Source organism: Pogona vitticeps, chromosome 3 (genome assembly GCF_051106095.1).
Source record: "Pogona vitticeps strain Pit_001003342236 chromosome 3, PviZW2.1, whole genome shotgun sequence".
In the NCBI taxonomy this organism is placed as follows: domain Eukaryota; kingdom Metazoa; phylum Chordata; class Lepidosauria; order Squamata; family Agamidae; genus Pogona; species Pogona vitticeps.
In genome coordinates this window covers 260,206,909-260,231,179 of record NC_135785.1, presented here as the reverse complement: position 1 = coordinate 260,231,179, position 24,271 = coordinate 260,206,909, and the positions used below count along the sequence as shown (strand labels likewise).

Here is a 24,271-nt window from a genome sequence, read left to right as displayed (position 1 = left end):
CTAAGGATGTCAGTTTTGCCACTGTTTCACCTGCAGTGTATGACGATGTGTTGTCATGCAACAGGATGACACCTTTAGAGAGCTTTCCTCGATGTTTTTCCTTGATGCTTTGCCTCAACTTCATCAATAAAGCACAGTATATTTTGCATTGATGGTTGAACCCTGTTGGAGGTTGTCCACCAGCAGAACTCCCTTCTTATCCCAAAAAACTGTTGCCATTTGCTTCTCCACCGACCTTTGCACTCAGAACTTCTCTGGCCTGGGGGAACCACTGTGCCTCCATTCCTTACACTGTTTCTTTTGTCTCAGGATCATAACAGTAGATCCATGTCTCATCACCAGTTACCACTTGCCCAGGAAATCTGACTCATTTCTTGCAAAATGTTCCAAAACAACCACCGATGACTCCACCCATTTCCTCTTTTGTTCGGTTGTCAAAGGTTTGGGGATCCACTTTGCTGCCAGCTTTCTCATTTCCAAGTCGTTGTGGATAATGGCACTAGCTCTCTCATGTGATATTCTCAGATATATAGCAATACTTTTGGCTGATATTTGGCAGTCCTCCATGATCATGTCATGGATGGCTTTCACATTTGCAGGCTCAGAGACAGAAACAGGCCTTCCACTGGGTTTCTCACTTTCAACACCGAAATGGCCAGTTTTAAGATTGACAACCCAACATTTAACTGTTGCATATGAAGGGCCGCCGACACCCATAGTTTGTGACATTTCATCATGGATCTGCTTTGCACCTTTCCCTTGGAGAAACAGGAACTTGATTATGGTCCTATGGTCTTCCACACTGAACTTTTCTGGAGATGTTCACTTTGGACCTGAACATGAAAGATAAGTTAAAATCATAGGTAGTTGATTTTTTCACCATTGAATACAGAAAAATTGGCCAATGCACCCTGAAATTCATAGCTTCCTAGCTCAATTTTTTCTGGGAAAGGCTCAGTACTTGTCAGCACCCCCTCGTATCCATCAAGAACTCACTGAGGAGACTTTTTTGACAGCTGGGGGCGGGCAGGGCTTCATGTCCTTGCCCTTCCCTTTACTAACAAAACCAGAATGATACAGCATGGCAAAAATGAATGAACTCGATTATGCAAATTTGCTCAATTTACGTAATAGGACACAGAAACGACACATTTTCTCTACATAGAACCTGGATTTCTTGAAGGCCACTTTTAAACCGCATAACCAACACATATACCACAGATTACCAGATGCTGGGAACCAATAATGGATGGTTTGTTTCAAAAACTGTGAACCTTATTCTTAGATGCTATCTTATTGCTTGACAGTACGCGTTGTAGAAAACAAAGTTATGTGTACCTGCAAGACGGGTATCTTTCTAGGATGCAATTTAGTTCTGGCAGCTTAAATGCTGTTCTCTTATGATTGCTCAGATCTATACAAACATTTATATATTTTGAGATATTTAGACAGATTTGCTGCAGATACACCAAAGCCACTGCATTTTACAGTTCTGGCTGCTGACAGTGTTTAAAGCCCAAGTACAAGTCAACGACTATTTCCAAAAGGAACGCAGAAGAGGTCAAAGAAGGCATCCTGTTCCTAACCCCATCACCCTGCCAGGTTTCAATGGGGTTGGGGTGGAGATGGAAAATAACACAGGGACAGAAGGCAAGGCTTACGTGCTGGCAAGGTGGGCAAAACCATTCTCCATCAGGAATGATCATCAGAGGGGGCCGGAGACATGCTGTGTGGTATCCACTGTCACAGGAGTCACACAAGAGAATCTGTGGAAATGCATCAAGATGTCACCATGCCTCGTCAACACATTGACACACATCCTACTTTCACAGGCATTTTGGGTAGAAATCCAAAATTTACCATTCAGTCATTAAAAACTCTTTCAAGACCCACAGAGGGCGGGAGACAACTAAGCACATGCTTTACTCTTACATGGAAATCAACAAGGCTAGAACAAGAATCATGTGATCATGCCTCCCAACACTGAAATACTATGAGTACAGAGGAGGTCAAAACCTGTTCTAACTCCTCCAGCACAGCTAACTGTAGAATGAGGTTTCCTGTGGTGATTCTGGAATACCCTGTTCCTAAGGATGTTTGTTTAGCATTAACATCACCATCTTTTGCACACCAAGTCAAGAAACATTTATTAACCCAGGCATTCTAAATTGCTGTTACTGTATTGCTTTAACCATGCTTGTATGGCTTTGCTGCTCTTTGTTTTATGTTTATCATTTTTATTACATTGTAGTTTGAGTACTATAAATCACCTGGGAATCTATAACATCAAACGAATTTTAAAAAATATATATATAATAAATGAATTCTAGCTTGAAGGAATTTGTTTTAGTCAAAAATACCGATCATTCATTCATTCATTCATTCATTCATTCATTCATTCATTCATTCATTCATTCATTCATCCATTCATGTTATTTACACCCCATCTTTCTCCATCAAAAGGTCCAGGGAGGCTTATAACTGACAATATTAACACCTATAAAATGAATTAAATTATTAAATACAGTCAAACCTCAACTTACAAACGTCCCTAGTTATGAACATTTTGAGTTACGAACAGCTCTGCCTGCAAAAATCTGGTTCTACTTGCGAACGGAGCTTCAACCTACAAACAAAAAAGGCAGGGAAAATGGGCAGGAAATTCAAACTGTTGGTGGCAAGGAGGCTGCTACTTTATAGCTCTTTCACCCCAACGGTTAGAGCAGGGGGTCAGGGAACTTTTTTGCTTCTGTCGAGCAGGAGGAGGAAGCCAGTGCACTCCCTTCCCAGCCCTGGCGTGGGTCTACCCATGAGTAAGCGCCACGGAAAGAGAGTCTACTCATGAGTAACCACCGCAGAAAGCACAAGATGCGGAAGTGGAGGTAAGGTTCTGCTTTGTCCTTTTTAAAAAGTTGATCTGGGTGGGTTTTGGTTTGAGCTGGGGGTTTTATGTTTCTGTGGTTTTGTTGTTGTTGTTGTTTTGTTTTGTTTTGTTTTGCAGTCCCAGCATGGGACTTGCTCCAATGTGTTTTTTTTTGTTGATTGGTTTGTTTTTGATTTTTTGCATGGTGGCGGGCAAGCCCCGGGAGACCTCCCTGGGGGTCCCCGCCGCCGCAATCGGCGGCTTCCAAGCTCTCATAGGGCTTTCCCCTAAAATTGGAGGAAGCCCTCTGAAAGCCCCAAAGGCAAAAAGGCAGGGAGAAAGGGCGGGAAATTCAAATTTCCTGCCCTTTCTCCCTGCCTTTTTGCCATCGGAGCTTTCAAAGGGCTTTCCGCCTGACATCGGAGGAAGCCCTTTAAGAGCTCCGAAGGTGTCGATCTCATTTCTCTCCCACCCCGCGGCTTCTCCTGAAGGGCTGCTCCTGATGGCTACTGCCTTCCCTCCCCCCCCCCCGGCTTCTCTGCTGCCGCAAAAGCCATCGGGAGCAGCCCTTCGGGAGAAGCCGTGGAGCGGGACAGAAAGGCGATCCAGCCTCCCCTCCCCCACGCTCGGAAGAACGGACAACACTCACGCACCCTGGCAACACTCACGCGACTTTTTCTTTTGCAGGGTGGGATTGGGCTGGTGGGGTTGTTTTTTGCAGGCCCAGGGGCTTGCAGTGTTTGGTGCTTTTTATTTTATTTTTTGTATTTTTCTTTATTTGGCTGGAACGGATTAACGGAGTTTCAAGGCATTCCTATGGGAAATCAACTTACGAACTTTTCAACTTAGAAACGCTGTTCCAGAACAGATTAAGTTTGTAAGTTGAGGACTGATTGTATTGAAAAGCAATTCAGCCAACAATCTGTTGAAACTAGTACCAAAAAAAGTTTACAATACTATTAAAGGCACATCTGCTCTCTCTCATGTCCTCTCCAAGCACACTTGTAAGGGTGATGGGTTTAAGAGAAAGGTCTCCCCTTATGATCTTAATGACCAGCCAGGATTATACGAGAAGATCAAGTTTTTCAGACCATTTGGATCCAAGTCGTTTAGGGCATTACTGGTCAAAAGCAGAAAAGGACCAGCACCCAGTGGAGCTGTTGCAACCGGGGTGTCATGCGTTCTACACAGCTATCCCCATTAACAATCTAGCAACAACCTTTTGGACTCACTGAAGTTTCTGAACGCCTTTCAAAGGTAGCTCTACCTGGAATACGTTAAATCCAAATGGGATGTAATTACGACACGTAAACGGTTTAGGACCTTGTTATCTAGCGGAATGCCTTCTCCCACCTAGATCTACTCAAATCACTTGATATAGCCAGGAAAGACGACTGAGGGGCCTAACGCCGAGGGAGGCCCGGAAAGAACAAGAAACCAGGCCTTCTCGGCAGTGGCCCCTCGACTTTGGAACAGACTCCCATCAGAGATCTGCCTGGCTCCCTTGCTGGGTCTTTTTAAGAGCCAACTGAAGACCTGACTCTTTAGGCAAGCCTTTCCCCATGTCATTTCCTGATTTTTATTTTTCTTTCTACTGTCTATACTGATTTCTATCTTTCCATCTTGAATGTTACCAATATTGCTGTTTAAATTGTTCCTTTTAATGGTTTTATGCTATTTTACTGTAAGCTGCCCAGAGTAAAACGTAGTCTAAATGGGTGGAGCATAAATAAATAAATAAATAAATAAATAAATAAATAAATGTATCACCATGCTGCAGCGAAGTCTGCTTACTAAAATAATCCTGAAGTACATTTTAGAGTACCTTTCTTTGCAATCATTTCCCTTCCTGCCGGTACACCTGAGGCTCTATATTATCACAAGCTAGTTCCACTGCCTTGCAAGGTCAGAACACATGGGAGACTGTAAAACTTAAAGGCATGACTCTGGATTAATCCAGTGTAGTACCTGTGAGGTCAAGTTTTTGCACACTTACTAGAGAAATCAGATACAGTGGTGCCTTGCATAACGAGCGCCCCGTTTAGCGACGAATCCGCATAGCGATATGGATTTTGCGATCGCAAAAGCGATCGCATTGCAATGTTTCCTATGGGAAAGAAATCACTTTGCAATTTTTCCCCATAGGCCCCATTTCTCCCCAGCTGACCGGCGGGCGCTTCGGAAGGACCGCGGGGGAACCCTCCCCCGCGGTCCCTCCGAAGCCAGCACTGCCCGGCTGGGGGAAAAGGCTTCAGAGCGACTGCAGGGGAGGGTTTCTGCCACGGTCCCTCGGAAGCCTGCGCCGCCCAGCTGGGGGAGAAGGCTCCGGAGCGACTGTGGGGAAGGGTTTCCCCCGCAGTCCCTCCGAAGCCTGCACCACCCAGCTGGGGGAAAAGGCTTCAGAGCGACTGCAGGGGAGGGTTTCTGCCACGGTCCCTCCGAAGCCTGCTCCGCCCAGCTGGGTGAGGCGGCTCCGGAGCGACCGCGGGGGAGGGTTTCCGTCACGGTCCCTCCGAAGCCTGCGCCGCCCAGCTGGGGGAGAAGGCTCCGGAGCGACTGTGGGGAAGGGTTTCCCCCGCGGTCCCTCCGAAGCCTGCACCACCCAGCTGGGGAAAATGGCCGCCCGCAGCGTTTTCATGCTGATTCCTCGCTTACCGAGGCGGCGAAAATGGCGGCCGGATGGGGGATTCTTTGCTTACCGGTGAGTCTTTCCCCAATAGGAACGCATTAAACAGAGTTTTATGTGTTCCTATGGGTCCCCCCCCGCATAGCAAAGAATCCGGATAGCAACGTTAATCCTGGAACAGATTAACATCGCTATGTGGGGCAACACTGTATATATATTTCCACAAAGAAGAGTGGTAACAGCAACATCCGCCCAATTAAGAAATCAACCCACAGTTTCCAATAATCATTATTATACCTTTTGGGTTGAACTTCTAAACAGCAAAACCATGGTTTAGAACAGCTTGTTTGCATTTATTTCTCATTTCTTCACCAATTGGCTTTGTACTCTCATCCCGTCTTCATGAAACAGAGTGACAACCCTAATAGCAACTAGTAGATGTAACACTAAACATACCCAGTTCAAACCATGGCTTCTTACTTTGGCTTGCCGGCTGGTCAAAAATCATGCTTTGTCAATTTAGACATCACGCCAAACCACCGTTAAGCTTCCTCCAGTTTTAGTTCCAGTGATGTCTGAATTGAACTGTTTCTCTGGAGAGCCCTTAACACGGACTTCTCTACTTTTACTGTTCTGAAGGACAAACACCTACTAGCTCTGGATGATTAGGCAAGCCACACTTCTTGCACGGCTCATCATCATCAGCAGGTGCAGGTTCTTCCTCCTCCTCCTCCTCTTCCTCCTCCTCCTCTTCCTCCTCCTCCTCAGAGCCTTCTTCATTCTCTGAAGCCTCACTTTCCTCGTTGCTTGAATATTTCCACCTGCCACGAGTTCGAGTTCCAGCCCACCGAACTTTACTTCGTTGTGAAGCCTAGAAATCCAGTGACAAGGAAAACCTCACTACTGCAATATCTGAAAATGGTTTCAGTAAATCTACAGCATAAAGCAGCGGTCTCCAACCTTTTGAGGCCGCAGACCGGTTGGGGGGAGCGAACTCCATGCGCGGGGTGGCAACTCCGCGCTCATGCAGTGGCATGTTGCACTTGTGGGGAGGTGTTGTGTGAACGTGACACGCCCCTGCAGGCGTGACATGCCCCCCGTGCAAGCACGACAACCACTGTGGATGCAACACGGCCACCATGTGGGCGAGCAGGGGGGCGCGGAGATCCATATCCATGGCCCAGTTCCGGCAAACCCACGGACCAGCACCAGGCCACAGATCGGGAGTTGACGGCCCCTGGGACGGTTTCAAACAAATCACTTCTATGTCCCGATTTTTCCATTTATCAGAAGGTTTCTGCCACGTTCGCTAGATGTGACAACAGCTACATCTGGACACAATGCTAAAACCGTAGTTTAGCGTTCATGGTGGGCAAAGTGCAGTCCTGCAACCCCATGCAACCTCCAAGCCATTTCTCTAGCCACCTCCCTCCAGCTCCCTCATTGTCCAACAAAACATTATGAATCGTTGCTCCTGGAAGCCTCCAGAACTAATTGTGGACCTGTGGGTGACACAGGAGACTGCGAGGCTTACTACAGCTCATTCCCACAAAGCTAAGCCATAGCTATTACGCCCATATGAGCTTAGTGTTTCGCAAACATTATGGAATACTGGGTTTGTAACCATGGTGGACAGAGATCCCATTTCTTCTGCACCACAATCCTACTATTCACCAGAATTTCAACTTATAAGTGGGCTTTTTGCCAGGAAGGGGGTTTACACTGTGAAACATAGAAGCCACATCTGTCATGCTGCTGTTGCTGCCAAGAACTAAAATGTACTGGTTGATCAAGCTCAATTCAGAGAACTTTAAGTAGGCGGAGATGTTTACGTCTTCTGCTCTGGCAGTGTAGTGGAGAGGACTGGTGGACAGGTGGGTCCGCCACCAGAGCTATGGCGGCAGTCTATGAAGAATCAGGAAAAGACAGATGGGAATAAGTAACTTGCAGGAATGTAGGCAAGTTTTTGGGTCTGAGTCCCATGTCTTTGGTACCACGTCCTGAGTGCCAAGCTCCAAGTCTGAGTCCCTCTTAAGAACAAGATTTTCCCCAGGGGGAAAAAAAAGGTAAAGGTGGGTGAGTTTTCAGTCGCAAGACAAGTTCGAGTTATTTGGGGGGGGGGAACCCGAGCTGAGTCACCAGTGAGACTTAAGTCCAACCTGACAGCAAATCCTATGACTCCAGTCCCCATCCCCAGTAACCTGAACTGTAAGTTAGCTCTATTTGGGAATGTAATCGTATTTTCTTACTGCTGTAACTGAAACGCCCAAGATGCTTGTATAGTTTTCAACATTTTCTTAAGCAATGCCTGGGGAAGGAGTACTGTGTTTACATTCTGACAATAATATGATCGCCAGAGTGTGATATGCTCATTCCTTATATAAGATAAAGCTTAATTCCTTCTAATATACCAAGCCTGCCATGTTCTTTACCTGCTCTACACACAATTAGATTGCGCCAGCAAGCCGGGCAGAAAAGCCAGGGGATTTGCATTACTGTATTTATGGAGAGGAAAAAGAGAGGAGAGTAAACACGCATAAGATCATGCCTTTAAAAAGTGTTTGGAAATGACTCCCAAGTAAACATGCAAAAAAGCTACACTGTTAGGGATCCAGTGAATCAATTTATCATCAAATGTCTGCAGCTGTATACCCTTGCTTGCTTTAAGCTTTCTTCATCTGCCAAGAGTTTTGGCTATAGCTCCACAACAACTCAGTGCCGCTTCCCTAATCTTGCACCTTCAAGATGTTCTGGATCGAAGCCCCATGAGCCTCAGTCTGCATGGCCAATAACCTGGAATGATGGGAGCTATAGTCCAAAATATCTGAAGGACACCAAGTTGGAGAAAATGGACTCAAGAAGTTTAGGCAGAATTCTGTAAACATAAATAAATACTGGGTACATAGTAAGCCCTGCAAACTGAGCAATTTTATAAAAGTAATACAATATATAGAGAATGATGTAATATGTAAGGGGTACGTGAAAGGTGAACTGTCTTGACAAAGCACAGTCAGTGCAAAACAACTCATATCTGAGTAGTTTACCTTGCTTGACTTAGAATTCATCTCCCTGTCTTGCTTCTTTGAGTCCTCTTTTTTCTCCGGCTTTTGGGCTGCTGCTGGCTTCTCCTCCTCTTCGCGTTTTTTCTCAGGCTTCTGATCCCGGGTCTCGACGACCTTAGGAGTAGGCTTAGATATCCGGGGCGACCGCCTTAGAACCCGACCAACGTTGGCCGCCTCTTCCTCCTTCGCACCTGCTCCATTCGGGGGCTTTGGAGAGGGCTCCGTTTTCTTTCTACTAGATATTCTGATTGTCAGCTTGATCCCCTCTTTCTGCCTTTCGGAGGTGATTTCCCGATTCTCTGTTAGAGAGCTTTCCTCTTCAGGAACCAACTTGTATTTACACTTGCTTTTCACAGGCTCTTTCTTAGTCTCTGCGGTTTCCTCGACAGAATTTTGGAGGCTGCCTGCTTTGGGTGTCTCTTTCTCTTCAGCTTCAGCATCCTTCAGAGTATCAGAGACCCGTTCCTCCTGCCTTTTGATTTTGTCGGGGAGTGTGCTTTGAGGGTCGGACTCTGCTTTTGCAGTCAAAGGTTCCTCAGAGGGGACGACAGGAGCAGGGGATGGAGTTGCCTCTGCTCTTGGCACACCCAGCTTCTCTATTTGCTGATTTTTATTTTCCAAGCCTTCCTCGTCTGTTGGAGTTAGCAGTCCCTTTGGGGAAGATTCCTTAAAGGGTTTATCCTCCTTGGAAGTTGGCAGGCTGTCATTAGTTCTACTGGATTCTTCGGGTTTTTTGAGACAACCTTCTGTTTTTGACACTGTCTGCACAGTCCCCTCCAAATGCTCTTTCTCAAGCAAGTTCCCCTTTTGTTTAGAATCAATGTCTCCTTTTAAAGGCAATTTCGGATGAGGAACCTCGGCGATCACACCAGCCACCTCCTTCCCTGCATGCAAAATGTGTTTCTCAACATCACTGGACCTTATGATTGTGCTAACAGTCTCTGATGTTTTCTGCCCACTCACTCCATTTTTCTCTCTAGGAAGGCTGGCGGTGTCTTCCTTGGGACTGGGGGAATGTTCTAACTTGTTATTTGGAATTATTTTCTCACTACCAAGCTCCCCGTTAACAAGGAATTTCCCATCAGTAATTGTAGGAACTCTCTTAAATGTCTCCTCCTCTGGTTTCCCTTCTTCCTTCAAAACATCCTTGGTTGGGGTAACACACTTCCGTAGGGGTCCTTTGAGCGGACTGTCGTAATCATCCGTCAACTTGATCTCCCGTTTTTTCAGTGGAATTTTTGCCTGTTGATCATTTTTCAGTTTTTCACTCTCTTCTGCTGTTCTGTCCACCACTTCCTGGGGAGTTTTGACACTGACACAGAAATCTATCCTCTCGGGCTCATGAACAGTTTTCTCTGCGTTGCTATTTACATCTTTCAAGTCTTTTGGCTCTAGCTTATTCTCCTTCACATCCGCTTTAACGGGCTTCACGTTTTCCTTAAAAGAGTCATTTTCTTCTTTGGTAATCTGCGCTTCCCCATTGTTTTCCAAACTTTTTTCTAATTTCACTATAACAGGCAGTTTTATGATTTCTCTCTCTTCCACTCGTTCTAATTTTATCCTGTTTTCCTCCTCCGGGATTGTAAGAGAAGGAAGGTTTTCCAATCGCTTCGACGGTTCCTCTTTAATCTCCTCCTTTTCTTCCTTCACCTTTAATTCACTTTCTGTTTTTTCTAAAACAAACGAAACAAAAACCCAGCAGAGTTACATCAAATGAAAGCTAAATATTTTTTTCTTGTTTTCCTAATGCCAAACAACTTTTAAAATGCTAATCACATAAATGCTACGTATTAGCTTAGCTAGAGCACCAAGCAGTGAACAAAAATCCCCAATCCACAGGGAAGCAAGAAGCACTGCAGGGATTCTTGCTTCCTCCAGAAACCACTTAAGACGAGCCAGCAGCTTGCTTACCCTGCCAGCACCGTTCACCAAGGAAAAGATACTGACTGCATTCTCATGGAACGATAAACCACGATTCTAAAGAATCCTGGCTTATTGGGGGGGGGGACTCCATGCTAGTGTACATGGCCTGTTCACGCCTATTCTGCCCTTCTCTGCTGATATGACTATTAAACAAATCAGGTAGGGAGTGTTTATTTAGTATGTTGCTCAAAACAAGGAATCCCAGCCTTTTGCTCCTTTTACAAGCATGGCCACTATTGGATGCATTTTGGATAATTTTGGACCTCTCCTTCAAGCTTCAAAAATAAATATAGCAATCATTTCCTTTACCTAGGCTTGGCTTTGTTTTGCTACATTTCCAGATCATTTTATATCTCGCAAACAGTTAGGGAAACAAAGTTCTTGAAACCAAAATCCTAAAGGATGTGTGTGGGGTGGGGTGGGGTGTGTGTGTGTGGGGGGGGGTTGGATGGAAAAAGAATTGTTTCTTATTTATTTATTATTTCAAGGACAGTTAGCCCCATACTTCATCCTCCATCTATATTCCTACTGTGCACAATTCCCAGGAGAGCAAATAAGCGGAAGGAGAATGCCAGGGCAGGCTGCAAAATGAGAACAGGAGGGACCACCTTGGGTCACTGCCATTTCCTCGTTTTTGGCAACATCATCTCCAGTGCTGGGGCTTTCCTGCGACGAACCATCCTGTTGCTGTTTTTTGAGTAATGCAGGATCAATTTGTGCTTTCAGGAGTTCAAGGGTTTCAGCCAGCTCGTTTCGGCTTCTGGATGAAAAACAAGAAAGACATCAAACCTCTCAATGAGCCAATATACAGTGGTGCCTCGCTACACAGTTACCCCGCATGATAGTTTTTTCGCTAGACATTGACTTTTTGTGATCACTATAGCGATTAGCAAAACAGTGATTCCTATGGGGGAATTTCGCTGGACAATGTTTGGTCCCTGTTTCACAAACTGATTTTCGCTAGACGACGATTTTGACAGCTCCCTCCGTGCTCAAAAAAACAGGTGTTTCGGGACCTAAGCTTCGCAAGACAGTGATTTAAACAGCTGATCGGCGGTTCTCAATGCGGCTTTCCTATGGCCGATATTCACTAGACAACAACGATTCTTCCCCATTGGAACGCATTAAACAGGTTTCAATGCATTCCAATGGGGAAATGCTTTTCGCTAGACAATGATTTTGCTAAACAGCGATTTCAGTGAAACGGATTATCATCGTCTAGCGAGGCACCACTATATAGGATAACAGAACCACCTCCTGCTTCAAAACGACTCGCTCGTATTCTTCTTGAGTGGCCATGTCAAAGGATGGGGGGAAAAAGGACTGGCCAGGAAGTCTGCAATCTTCTGTCTTGACATCACACCTACCTGACAATGCACTTCCACGAAGACCCATCCTGATCATCCTGCTCTTCCACATACATCCGAACATTATGTTCTTGGTCCAACTGGTACCAGTAGGTCAGGCCATCTTTATCTCTGCCCAGCGGCTGGAGGCGCATTGCATCGGCATCTTCCTCATTAATGATGTTCTTAAATTTTAGATTGTCGTCGAACTGGCATTCGCAAAGGTACTTAAAAAAAAGAAAAAAGAGAGGAGCAAAGTTAGATCAAGGTACTGTTGAAAGAATCAAAGCAGCATTCATGCAGGGTTCATTTCATCTGTCAGAGAGTCTACATTTATAAAAAATAGTCACTGAAAGGGGTTACTCAGTACATTGGCAGGAAGGGACCAGAGTTTAGCGGTGAAGCAGCTGCTTCACAGAAAAAAAGCCCCAGGTTCAATCCCCAGCATCTCTTCTTTAAATAATCCCTAGAAACTACAAAGATCTAAGAAAAACCTGTTCCCAAGATCCTGGGAATTCCAGAGAGGTGTGCTGGACAGAGGTGGCAATATCCAGCTACAGGGGCCAGCTGTGTTATCTCTTTATAAGGCAGCTTCATATATCTCAACAAACTACACAAGTCCATACAGCAGTACCTTGACTTACAAATATAATCCATATTGGGACTACATTCTTAAATTGAAATGTTTGCAAGTCAAAGTGCCATTTCCCATTGAAATGCAAGGGAACGGGATTAATCTGTTCCAGCGTTTCAAAAAAAAGAACAAAAAACCAACATAAAAATAAAAATAAACAGAGCAAGCCCCACGCTGGGACTGCAAACAAAATCCAAAAACACACCACACAAACATAACCCCCCAGTCCAAACCCACCCTCCAAAACCCACCCAGAACAGTTTTTTTACAAAAGGACTTACCAGTCCAAAGCCTCTTGGTGCTCCGCTGCCTCCGCCATGGCCGGGGCGGGCGGCCAAGCGCCCAGCCAGCTCAAGCTTCCCGGCGCTGGGTAACCGCTGCCTCCGATCGCGAGACCTCCCGGGGGTCCCCCGCCACCGCAATCGGCACCTTCAGGCTTTCCCGGGGAGTAGACCGGGCCTACCGGGTGCTGATCGCGGTGGTGGTGGGGCCCCCGGAGGTTTCCAATGGCAGCGGGGAAGCCCTGGGAGCTTCCCCACTGCCATCGTAGACCTCCCGGGAGTCCCCCACTGCCGCGATTGAACCACCCACCAGGAGGTCTCGGATGGCAGTGGGGAAGCTCTCAAGGTTTCCCCGCTGCCATCATAGACCTCCTGGGGGTCCCTTTTCCTAATCATTGGGGCGAAACAGCAGCCTCTTTGCCACCAAAGGAATGGAACAAAAAAAGGCAAGGGAAATTTGAATTTCCCACCCTTTTCCCCTGCCTTTTTTCATTCGTAGGTTGAGGCTCCGTTCGCAAGTTGATGTAGATTTTTGCAAACGGAGCCATTCCTAAGTCAAATCATTTGTAGGTAGGGACGTTCATAAATTGAGGTTCCACTGTACAGTGGTGCCTCGCTTAACGATGTTAATTGGTTCCAAAAAACCCATCGCTATAGGAAAACATCGTTAAGCGTAACACCATTTCCCATAGTTTGTTTGTTTGTTCAGTCGTTTAGTCGTGTCCGACTCTTCGTGACCCCATGGACCAGAGCATGCCAGGCCCTCCTATCTTCCACCGCCTCCCGGAGTTGTGTCAAATTCATGTTGGTTGCTTCGATGACACTGTCCAACCATCTCATCCTCGGTCGTCCCCTTCTCTTCTTGCCTTCACATTTTCCCAACATCAAAGTCTTTTCCAAGGAGTCTTCTCTTCTCATGAGATGGCCAAAGTACTGGAGCCTCAGCTTCAGGATCTGTCCTTCCAATGAGCACTCGGGGTTGATTTCCTTTAGAATTGATAGGTTTGTTCTCTTTGCAGTCCAGGGAACTCTCAAGAGTCTCCTCCAGCACCACAATTCAAAGGCATCAATTCTTCGGCGGTCTGCTTTCTTTATGGTCCAGCTCTCACTTCCATACAACACTACAGGAAAAACCATAGCTTTGACTATTCGGACTTTTGTTGGCAAGGTGATGTCTCTGCTTTTTAAGATGCTGTCAAGGTTTGTCATTGCTTTCCTCCCAAGAAGAAGGCGTCTTTTAATTTCGGGGCTGCTGTCTCCATCTGCAGTGATCATGGAGCCCAAGAAAGTAAAATCAGTCACTGCCTCCATATCTTCCCCTTCTATTTCCCAGGAGGTGAGGGGACCAGTGGCCATGATCTTAGTTTTTTTGATGTTGAGTTTCAGACTGTTTTTTGCACTCTTGTCTTTCACCCTCATTACAAGGTTCTTTAGTTCCTCCTCACTTTCCGCCATCAGAGTGGTATCATCTGCATATCGGAGGTTGTTGATATTTCTTCCTGCAATCTTAATTCCAGTTTGGGATTCCTCCAGTCCAGCCTTCCGCATGATGTATTCTGCATATAAGTTAAATAAGCAGGGTGACAATATACAGCCTTGTCGTACTCCTTTCCCAATTTTGAACCACTCAGTTGTTCCATATCCAGTTCTAACCATTGCTTCCTGTCCCACATATAGGTTTCTCAGGAGATGTATAAGGTGGTCAGGCACGCCCATTTCTTTTTAGGACTTGCCATAGTTTGCTGTGGTCCACACAGTCAAAGGCTTTTGCATAGTCAATGAAGCAGAAGTAGATGTTTTTCTGGAACTCTCTGGCTTTCTCCATAATCCAGCTCATGTTGGCAATTTGGTCTCGAGTTCTTCTGCCCCTTCAGAATCCCGCTTGTACTTCTGGGAGTTCTCGGTCCACATACTGCTGAAGCCTACCTTGTATGATTTTGAGCAGAACCTTGCTGGCGTGTGAGATGAGTGCAATTGTCCGGTAGTTGGAGCATTCTTTGGCACTGCCCTTCTTTGGTACTGGGATGTAGACTGATCTTTTCCAGTCCTCTGGCCACTGTTGAGTTTTCCAAACTTGTTGGCATATTGAATGTAGCACCTTAACAGCATCATCCTTTAAGGAATGCATTGAAAACCAGTTAATCCATTCCAATGAGAACGGATTACCGTCCTTAAGCGAAAATCCCCATAGGAAACATCGCTAAGCGATACAATGTTTCCCCCACTGAAAATCATTGAAGCCGACTCAATGATTTTCAATGGCTTTCTGTTGTCCGTTTTTGCTCATTTAAAAGTGTCTTAAAATGTTTGAAACCTGTTTTAAATGCTTGGAACCGATAGTCCACCTTGTGAAACCTATGCAAACTTAATTTGGCTTTGTTCTGAGTCTTCGTTAATTTTTGGTGATTTTTTTTCCCACACTGAAAAGCATTGAACTTAAAGTAACTGCAAAGTAAATTAACGGGGTCAGAAGGAACATCCTACAGTCCATATTATTAGAACACAAAATCTGCTTTATAGATTTGTAAACAGTCTGTTCAGAGAAAACACTAGAGATACTTCTCTGCTCCTAATCACAGTAAATGCAAGATTAATGATTTAGACTCTAATCACAATATTTTCTGAGTTTTCCATAAAATTTAAGGAGTCTGTAGTATACAAAGGCTCAGCACATACTATCCATTGAAATATAATCAGTGGTAACCTCCAAACTATGGTTGGCAAGCCTGTTCCAACTATGGTTGCCAGTTAGCACTAACTACGTTTGGATAGCATGCTCGCTTTGAAAGTCATAGATACAGTGGTACCTCGACTTAAGAACTTAATCCATATTGGGACTGCATTCTTAAGTCAAAAGGTTCCTAAGTAGAAGCACCATTTCCCATAGGAATGCATTGAAAACTGATCAATGCGTTCCGAAGGAAGAAAAGAGGCAAAAAGGCAGGGGGAAAGGGCTGGAAATTCGAATTTCCCGTCCTTTTCCCCTGCCTTTTTGCCTCCGGAGGTCTTAAAGGACTTTCTCCCAGACATTGGAGGAAGCCCTTTGAGACCTCCAGAGGCAAAAAGGCAGGGGAAAAGGACGGGAAATTCAAATTTCCAGCCCTTTTCCCCTGTCTTTTTTCGTTCGCAGGACGAGGCTCTGTTCGCAAGTCGATGCCAATTTTTGCAAACGGACCCGTTCGTAAGTCAAAATGTTCGCAACTAGGGACGTTCTTAAGTCAGGTACCACTGTATTTAATACACTCTTAATGTAACTCAGAGATGGAGCCAGGAATTAGCAAATGGTGAGACGGGAGAGGACCTGAGCCCACAGAAAAATACAAAATAAGTCAAAGAGGAAAGCCGTACCTTCAGTATTCCCAGCTTGCATTCAGTGCTCATTTCACGGTACCCTTTTTTCTCCATTTCCCATGCCCAGGTGCTGTTGAATTCTTGACACATCTACAAGGCAAAACATTCATTTTCAATATTGAAGGACCACCCATCACTGCTGGAACACCCAACAAACTCCTGCCCTAAGATCCAGGAAGGGAGAAGGAATTGAAACAATAGGCTTTTGAGGAGGAAGGAATCAACTTCTACAATACTGACAATTAGAGTACTGTAGAGTTTTAATGGGAGATAGGCGGCTTAAAAATGAGACAAATAAATAAAAATAAATAAACGACAGAGATATGTAGGCCCACAGGGATTTGGATGTAAGACATGAGGATGTTGCTTAGAAGTCTTGACATGAAAAAAGCAAGAGAAGATTTAAGTATTTTTATAATGGTAAGTGAAATAAGGTATCCTTATTATAAGGACATGGATTATGATACTCTTGAGAAATATAAGTACAGTATTTCATTCTAATGTCTGCATGGAAATGTGGACATCTACATACTGTTTCAAAAAACACAAACTTTTACATTTATTGTAATGACTGCAATGCTTCATTTTCAACCCACTCCACAGCATTCATTGTCTCTCAGACACACGCTTGGGTAACTCTGGTGCCACAGATCTTTCAAATCTGTCTTTTAGAGAGTATATTTGAAATTGTTATTTGAATGCAAGTCGAATCATGAACACAGGTTCTGTAGCAAAGTGTCACAAATTTATCCACAACAATCACTACGGTAGGCATATGTTAAGAGTTCCTGACGAAAGCTCTGAGCCTGAATACTGAATGACAGTCCTTGTGGAAACAAATAGGGATTCCAGAACCTGTTTGCGAAATGGTCTTAACATATCTATATGTGTAGACGGATGCACAGATAAACAGACGGACAGAGAGATGGATATGATTCATGGAAGAAATGCACAAAGAAGCCAAGGCATTCCGAAACCAGCAGTAAGCAAAACTGGGTGCAGAATTCTCCCAATTTCATCCCCTGTATCAGTGATTGCCCCAGCAATATTCATCAACTGAGGCTTGAGTTTCACCACATACCTTGATCAAGTATTTTTCCCATCGGTCTGCTGTGACAGACTTCCCAATCTTCCTCATCAGCTTCAGATGAAGTTCCACCAGTTCTCTTGGAACTAGAAACAAGAAAAGGAGCAGATGAAAAGGAGTTCCAAATGATCAAAGGCTAAGTCCAAATTCAGCACAAGGTAAACATTAAGGCGTTCACAGGCGTAACAAGAGCCAGAATCTTAAAACAGAATGGATGGAAAAACACAAAGCTAACACTAGCTTCAAGAGCTTAACAAAATTCTTCAGGAAGCTTGATTTTCCCCCCCCCCACAAAAATGAATATAGGAGAACCCCCATACTGTCAAAAGTTTCTTCAACAGCCCAACACTAAAAACAAGAGCAAGGTTCACCCCATGTGAGGTTCTCATTTTTTCCTTAAGATATATTCCATGATCTGCACTCTTTCCTCCACACTTAGGATATAATGTAGATTTTCATACTTACAATTAAAACCTATGCATATCTATTCAGAAGCAGTTCATGGAACACAGCAAGACTTTACTTCCAAACCATGTATATAACTCCAGCATTAAACCTAATATGGAAATGGATCCCAGATGATGGAAAGTCTGAGCTCATCAGGTGATAGGAATGTTTCAGTAATTTTAATAGGACATACTTTTTTTAAAAAAATCCAGGGTATATTTATGCATTTCAAGTTGAGTAAGTCACTTCCAATTTATTACAAGCTTTTTATTTAATGATTGCCCAGGAACCTATTATTAGCATTCACACATTTTGTTAACTAAGGATCATGGCTTCTTTAAATATTGAGTCAATAAATCCATCTCATATTTGGTCTTCCTTTCCTCTTACTACTTTAAACTAACTAACATTGTTTCTTCCAGACTTTACAGAACAGGGAGCCTTATTTCAAAATAATCAGAGCACTAAACGTACTGTATTGGTTTTGTGGGACATCAGTTTGCATAGCCAATCCATGCAGCAGTTCTAAATATAAAATAGCAGCTGTGAGATATACGAACATGTGTGAGCAACCCTCCGCTAACAGAGTGTGTTCTCCCTCCCTCTCCCTGCTTCTCTCACCCTCCCTCCTTCCTGCTCTCTCTGGAAAAAAAACCCCAACAGATTATAATCCACGAAGGTTTCTGCTTGAACAGATCTCCGAACCTGCAAAATTCTACAAGACTTTTCCTCTCTTTTATATTGCACAAACCACACGATTACGCTTGGAAGACCTCTTTCCTTCCCTCTTGCTCACCCTCCCGGATGTCTGCGCCCAGCTACCCACCCGTCAGGACACACACACGGATTCCTCCTGACACCCAACAGCGGTTCCCACGTACACACGACGCGGAGTCTAATGGGCGCTCCGCCTCTCCTGTGGAGAAAGCCCGGCTGGGTTGGGCGCTTTTGCTGGGGCTCTGTCTCCTTTTCCCGGGTTCTCAGGCTAGGAGCCACGCCAGCCAGCCAGCCAGCCAGCCCCGGAGCCTCAGGAGCGGAGCGGGGTGAGCTGGCAGGGAAGGAGGGGGAAATGAGTGCTACGGGGTTGCCGCTGCCTCCTCCTCCTCCTCCATGTCCTGCCTGGCGCTCCTTGGGAATGTTAGTAAGACTGTAGACCAGCGGGGGTCTATAAACTTTTCAGTGGGAGAGACGCACACACGCACTCCCGCCTGCCCGCCTGCATTTCTGCCCCCCACGCTCCCACCTGCATGCACACCAGGCTGGATAGAAAGGCAAGGCAGGCTGGATGTGTCCCACAGGCCATAGTTTGGGAACCCTTGTTCTAGAATATAGCTCAGAGTAGTGCTGCACCCAGCGGTCCATCTGCTGTGCTCGGTCCTGGATGATCACGCCTGTAGCAGACTTCAAGGGAGCAGATTTCTTCTGTATTGGACCTAAAGCCTGCTTGATACCGTCATACATTCCCTCAATGTTATCTGTGTCTGCTGCTATCTGTATCTGAGAGCAGAGCTGAAGCCAATAATCGTTAGAACATCCCCTGGCAGTCTTTTGGACTTTGCTACGAGCAGCTCGAAGAGCCTGCAAGTTGTACTCACTAGGACAGGCTTTGTATGCTGCTAGAGCTCTCCTCTTATCCTCGATGGCTGACATCAACCGAATGAGCTTCAAAACAGTCAGCCATCTTCTTGGTCTTCTTGCCAAATGTGGACAAGGCGGTGTTATAAACAGCGTTCTTGAAATGTTCCCATCGTTCAGGTGCATTTGCATCAGCCCAGCCTGGAAGGGTTTTCTCAAGTGCTTGGGCAAATTCCTCCACTTTTATCTGATTGCAAATCTTGCTGATGTCAATATGTGGTCTTCCTTCCTTTTTCATATGACACAATCTCTTTATTCATAGTTTTACACTGCTACACACCAGGGAGTGATCAGTATCACAATCAGCACCGATAACTGCGTGTGAACATATTACTAGGAACGCTAGAGTGTCTAGTAAGGATCAGATTGAGCTGATGCCAATGCTTCGTTCTTGGATGTATCCAGGACACTCTGGGTTGAAGCTTCATATTAAAGAATGTGTTGCTGACACAAAGACCATAATAACAGCAAAACTCTAGAAAGCACTGGCCGTTTTCGTTAATATTTTCAATGCCAAACCAGACTAGACAAGTGGGCCAAGAATTATGATCAGCACCAACTCTAGCGTTAAAATCTCCGAGAATCAACAGCGGCTCTTTCTTGGGGATTTTCTTGATAGTAGCTCCTAGATCGTCGTAGAATTTGTCTTTGACTTCTGCTGTAGACGACAGTGTTGGTGCATATGCACTAATAAGGGTGACCGATCCTGCTGATGAGTGGAGCTGCAGAGACAGGATTCTTTCACTCCCCACAGTAGGTGGAACAATGGATCCCAGCAGAATATTTCTAACCTCAAAGCCAACACCATATTCCCTAGTCTCACTCAATGGTTTTCCCTGCCAGAAGCATGAGAATTTTTTTTTCTTTGACAGATCCCGAGTTTGGCAATTTCATCTCTTGCAATATTTATTCATGCAAATATTTATGCAATAACAATGTTAGTTAATGGCTACAACACTGCTTTTATGAGAGGATTGGACGGCTTAGCTGGTTAGCAGAAACTAATGTTTGGTTATCAATCAGAACTGTAATTTGTAGTCTCCTGATCACAGAGGTTCTTAACAAAAGAAAAGTGAACAAAAATCGCCTTCCTTTTCCATTATATACTGTGTCGCTCAGACCTCCAGCACTAAGATTAGGCTAGCTAAAACACAGGGTTAATTACAGGATTTACTAAGACTTCTACTGTACTTCTGCCTCCCTCCCTCTCATTCTCTCTCCTGTGACCCATCAACTAAGCTACAGCGGCACCAAGTGGCAAAACTGAGCAAAATTCACCTTTATATTTCAAGCCAGATTTGAAAGCATTACGAAATAGACAGCCAAAAGGAGACTTGGAAAAACATTTGAAACTGAATCCTAAGAATCTGAAATGTTTCCAAGGTGCACCAAAACTATTATTTTCTTTATTTAAAGAAATCATTCTGTTATAAACTTCAATGGATCCATTTACACCCCCACCTGTTATGACTCTGGATCAACCTTACCCAAGCTGGAAAATGCACAGGTTCACATCCTGCTTCATGAAATGAATCCTGCCACAACCCATACCGGTTTGCTTAGAGAACCAACTACAAAGCAGTTTGTCTGGAATGCTCAGCGCGAGTCAAAGTACATTTCTTTGCCGGTGGTTTCAGTAAGCTATGGTTTAGCTGGTGCCCTCTTGGCCTGTTGGACAGGGTGCGAAACCTGGAACAGCCAGCCAAAGAACAGCGGGATGTGACAGGGGAGGAAGAAGGGGAAGAATTTGGGAGGGTGAGTCAAAAGCTGGCTGCAGAGATTCTTAAAAGAGTGTGAGAAATTGGAAGGTACTGTAATTCTGTGCCTTGGGAGAAAGACTTCCTCCCTCCCACGGGGGGGGGGGGGGGGAGCAAGCTGACAAAATGAGTGGAATAATTTATAAGAAACAACAGAATTCCTGGCCCAACAAAGCAAAGCAACAGGGAGGAGGGGTTAGGGTTTGGGAAGCAGAGGGAAGCAACGGCAAAGGCACAGTGTTTATTTACTTATTAAAAGTTTTTTTTTTCCAAAACACACTTTAATTGTAAACATTCACTTGGGTGAATCTGGCGGGGTGGAATCAAAAGCCCTAATAAAATAACACCAACTAAAGCTTTCCAGACTTCCGGAAACTCTCCCTCGGGCTGCATGTTAAGCAAAACCAGAGAAGGGAGACAGGAGGGAAATGCTGGGTGTGACAGAAAAGCTTTGTAGCCCTACCACTTTCCGAAAAGGGCAGGCAGGGAGCACTGAGTAGATCACACAGATTTCTGATTACATCAAGGTCCTTTGGGACGAAGAAGTGAGTGTAGTGATCCCCTTCCTCTCCTTTTCATAGGATGAGATAAATCCATTCAGAACCAGAATCTCAGGCGGCTTCTGTCTCATAGTCAAGACAATCAGGAGTATGTCACTGGCCCACGTCCCTTCTGCACAAATTCCCCAACAATGGCAAAGCTTTACATCAACCTCTGGGTCCCTGCCATGACTGTCTTTTCAAATGTTTTTTGTAAACCAATTACACTATCTTAGTATACGGTGCAGATTTATTAGTATGACATGACACGAGGCTGCTTCCCTTGCGTCTGATAGGGAGACTTCAGCCAGACGGGTGGTGGGGGTGAGCATATTTGACCCTATCACTCCGGTTCTTCCTTGACTCCACTGGTTGCCAATTGTATCCCAGATCAGGTTCAAGGTTTTGATACTTACATATAAAGCCTTCCACAGTTTTGGCCCATGTTACTTGTTGGAAGCATCTTTCCTTAATGTCATCTGCCCGACCCAGAAGATCATCTCAGTCAAGGCTCCTTTGGGTAGCCACCCCAAGGAAGGCCGTAAGTCTTCTACAAGGTGTAAGGCCTTCTTCACAGTGGCTCTAACTTTATGCAACCAGGTTCTGGAGAAGCTCTGCCTAACCCCCTCCCTGTTGACATTCAGGAGGCAACTAAAGAGGTAGCTTTTGAGGGAGGCTTTCCACACCAAGTCTAGCTTGACCACCTCCCCATTTTTTCCCCCTTTGTCCACTCCGGTTTTATATGACTGGTCCACACCATCTGTTGTTAGGGGTTATTTGCAAAATGCTTTTAATGCTTTTATCTTTTTTGTGTGTCTTGTACTACATTTGTCATAACTGCCAAGAGTAGTGCCTCGGCATTAATGAGAGTGAGGTATAAATTGAATAAAAAAAATATAAATGACTAATAAGCCAAACAATAACGACAATGATGTGCCATGAGGTCAATTCCAATCTATAGTGACCCTTTCCAGGATTTCCTAGGTACAGAGTACCTGGAAGTGGTTTCCCATTTCCTTCTTCTGGGGACACTCTAGGCCTGTGCAGCTTGGCACGCTTCTCCTGGGAGTGACAGTGGGGAATTGAACCCCAGGCCCCTGGCTCCAGCACCCACTGCTCTAGCTCACTGAGCTAGCCAGACAACACAAGGAAGGTGGCATTTGCAATGGGAGAAGAGAGGAAGTGTAGGAAAGGCAATAATCTTTTAAGCATGATTAGGAAATGTTAGCTCTGTACCAGACCTCAAGAGTGTCTTTATCTAAAATATTACTGATTGCACTGTGCAAGAGAAATGTTTTTTCTTAAATATTTTCTTTTCTGGAAAGCTGAAATGCATAGTACCAGCAGAACAGGAAACTAGCATGAAGCACTGCAAATCCAAGAACTGTAGGCGGTTAATGAGAGAGTTACAGGAAAGCCGGGTGCATCATAGAACGCTAGCTTCCAAGGTCTTTAACTTCTCATTTGAATTACAGGAATAATAATAATTGTGTATATTATAGTTACTAAGAAGGATCGTTCGTGGAATAAAATTGCTGAGATGGGATTAATTCAGGACCAAGTGCAAAAGTATCTGCAACTCACCTTCCCTAACATGGGACAATCTTACACTACAACTCTTTTCAAACCAGTTAGCATTACAGTAAATGGGAATGGCAACCCAAGTCTAAATCACATTGACAGTTCCATCCAGAAGAGATCAAGCAGGCCAACTGATGAACCGTAAGTCAACAATTACATAAATCCTATTGGGACAACAGCTGGAATCTTACTGCTGTATGAGAAACTGGCCTTGTTACCAAGTACATAACTGGATGCATGACAAGTCACATGACCATCATGTGACTGGCACTTTATCAATTAGCCACAACTTCTCTTCCATGCACAGTAAGAAGCAACAGAATTCTAACCAAAAGGTCTACTCTAACTGGGACCAGCAACTTGATATTGGCCTGAAGAATCTGGAGGCTAGAAAGTTGAGCAAACCTAGTCTAAATTATGCTGGCACTCTGACTGTTCTCTAACTGCACATAGAGGAAACCAGTCCTATGTAATAAACACTGGCCATTTCAAGACTGGAATAACTAATTCATATTTTACAAAAGTTCAACTCCCTAAAAACACATTTGAGGAACTCAGCCCTCTTGTCTGTCACCATAGCAGAATGCAACAGGAAAGCATGCATTTTCAAGCCGCAAGCAGAAAGAATGAAATTTAAATGGTCCAGGATGCACATCCATGGCCAATCTCTGATGGTAAGACCTCTGATGGTAATGCGTTTGCACACAGGAAGGAGCAACAGAGACCTGTCAGCTCACCAATCAATCACCGTTCAAAACATATGAATTTTCTGTTCTGAGAGTTTCACATGCCAGACCCACACCTAAATTTTGCTCACCTGGAGAAAGGCCCGGCTAGAAGGCTTCATGGCCTTTTGTTGTTGTTGTTTAGTCGTTTAGTCATCTCCGACTCTTCGTGACCCCATGGACCAGAGCACGCCAGGCCCTCCTGTCTTCCACTGCCTCCCGGAGTTGGGTCAAATTCATGTTGGTCGCTGCAGTCCAATACAGAAGAAATCTGCTCCCTTGAAGTCTGCTACAGGCGTGATCATCCAGGACCGAGCACAGCAGATGGGACGCTGGATGCAGCACTACTCTGAGCTATATTCTAGAGCAGTGGTGTCAAACTGTGGCCCTCCAGATGTTCTTGGACTTCAACTC

At 44.8% G+C, this 24,271-nt stretch overlaps 1 protein-coding gene across 1 annotated transcript in view; it reads right to left on the bottom strand.

The window, feature by feature from the left end:
* RSF1 (remodeling and spacing factor 1) overlaps positions 1-24,271 on the bottom strand; it is a 76,531-nt gene that overhangs the window by 21,828 nt on the left and 30,432 nt on the right. Inside the window, exons 2-8 of the mRNA XM_020810939.3 lie at positions 17,168-17,259; positions 16,084-16,176; positions 11,842-12,047; positions 11,083-11,234; positions 8,534-10,224; positions 6,142-6,360; positions 1,662-1,766 (exon numbers count right to left, since the gene is read on the bottom strand). Coding sequence (XP_020666598.3) covers positions 1,662-1,766; positions 6,142-6,360; positions 8,534-10,224; positions 11,083-11,234; positions 11,842-12,047; positions 16,084-16,176; positions 17,168-17,259 — 2,558 coding nt within the window. The remainder of the gene's footprint in view (positions 1-1,661; positions 1,767-6,141; positions 6,361-8,533; positions 10,225-11,082; positions 11,235-11,841; positions 12,048-16,083; positions 16,177-17,167; positions 17,260-24,271) is intronic.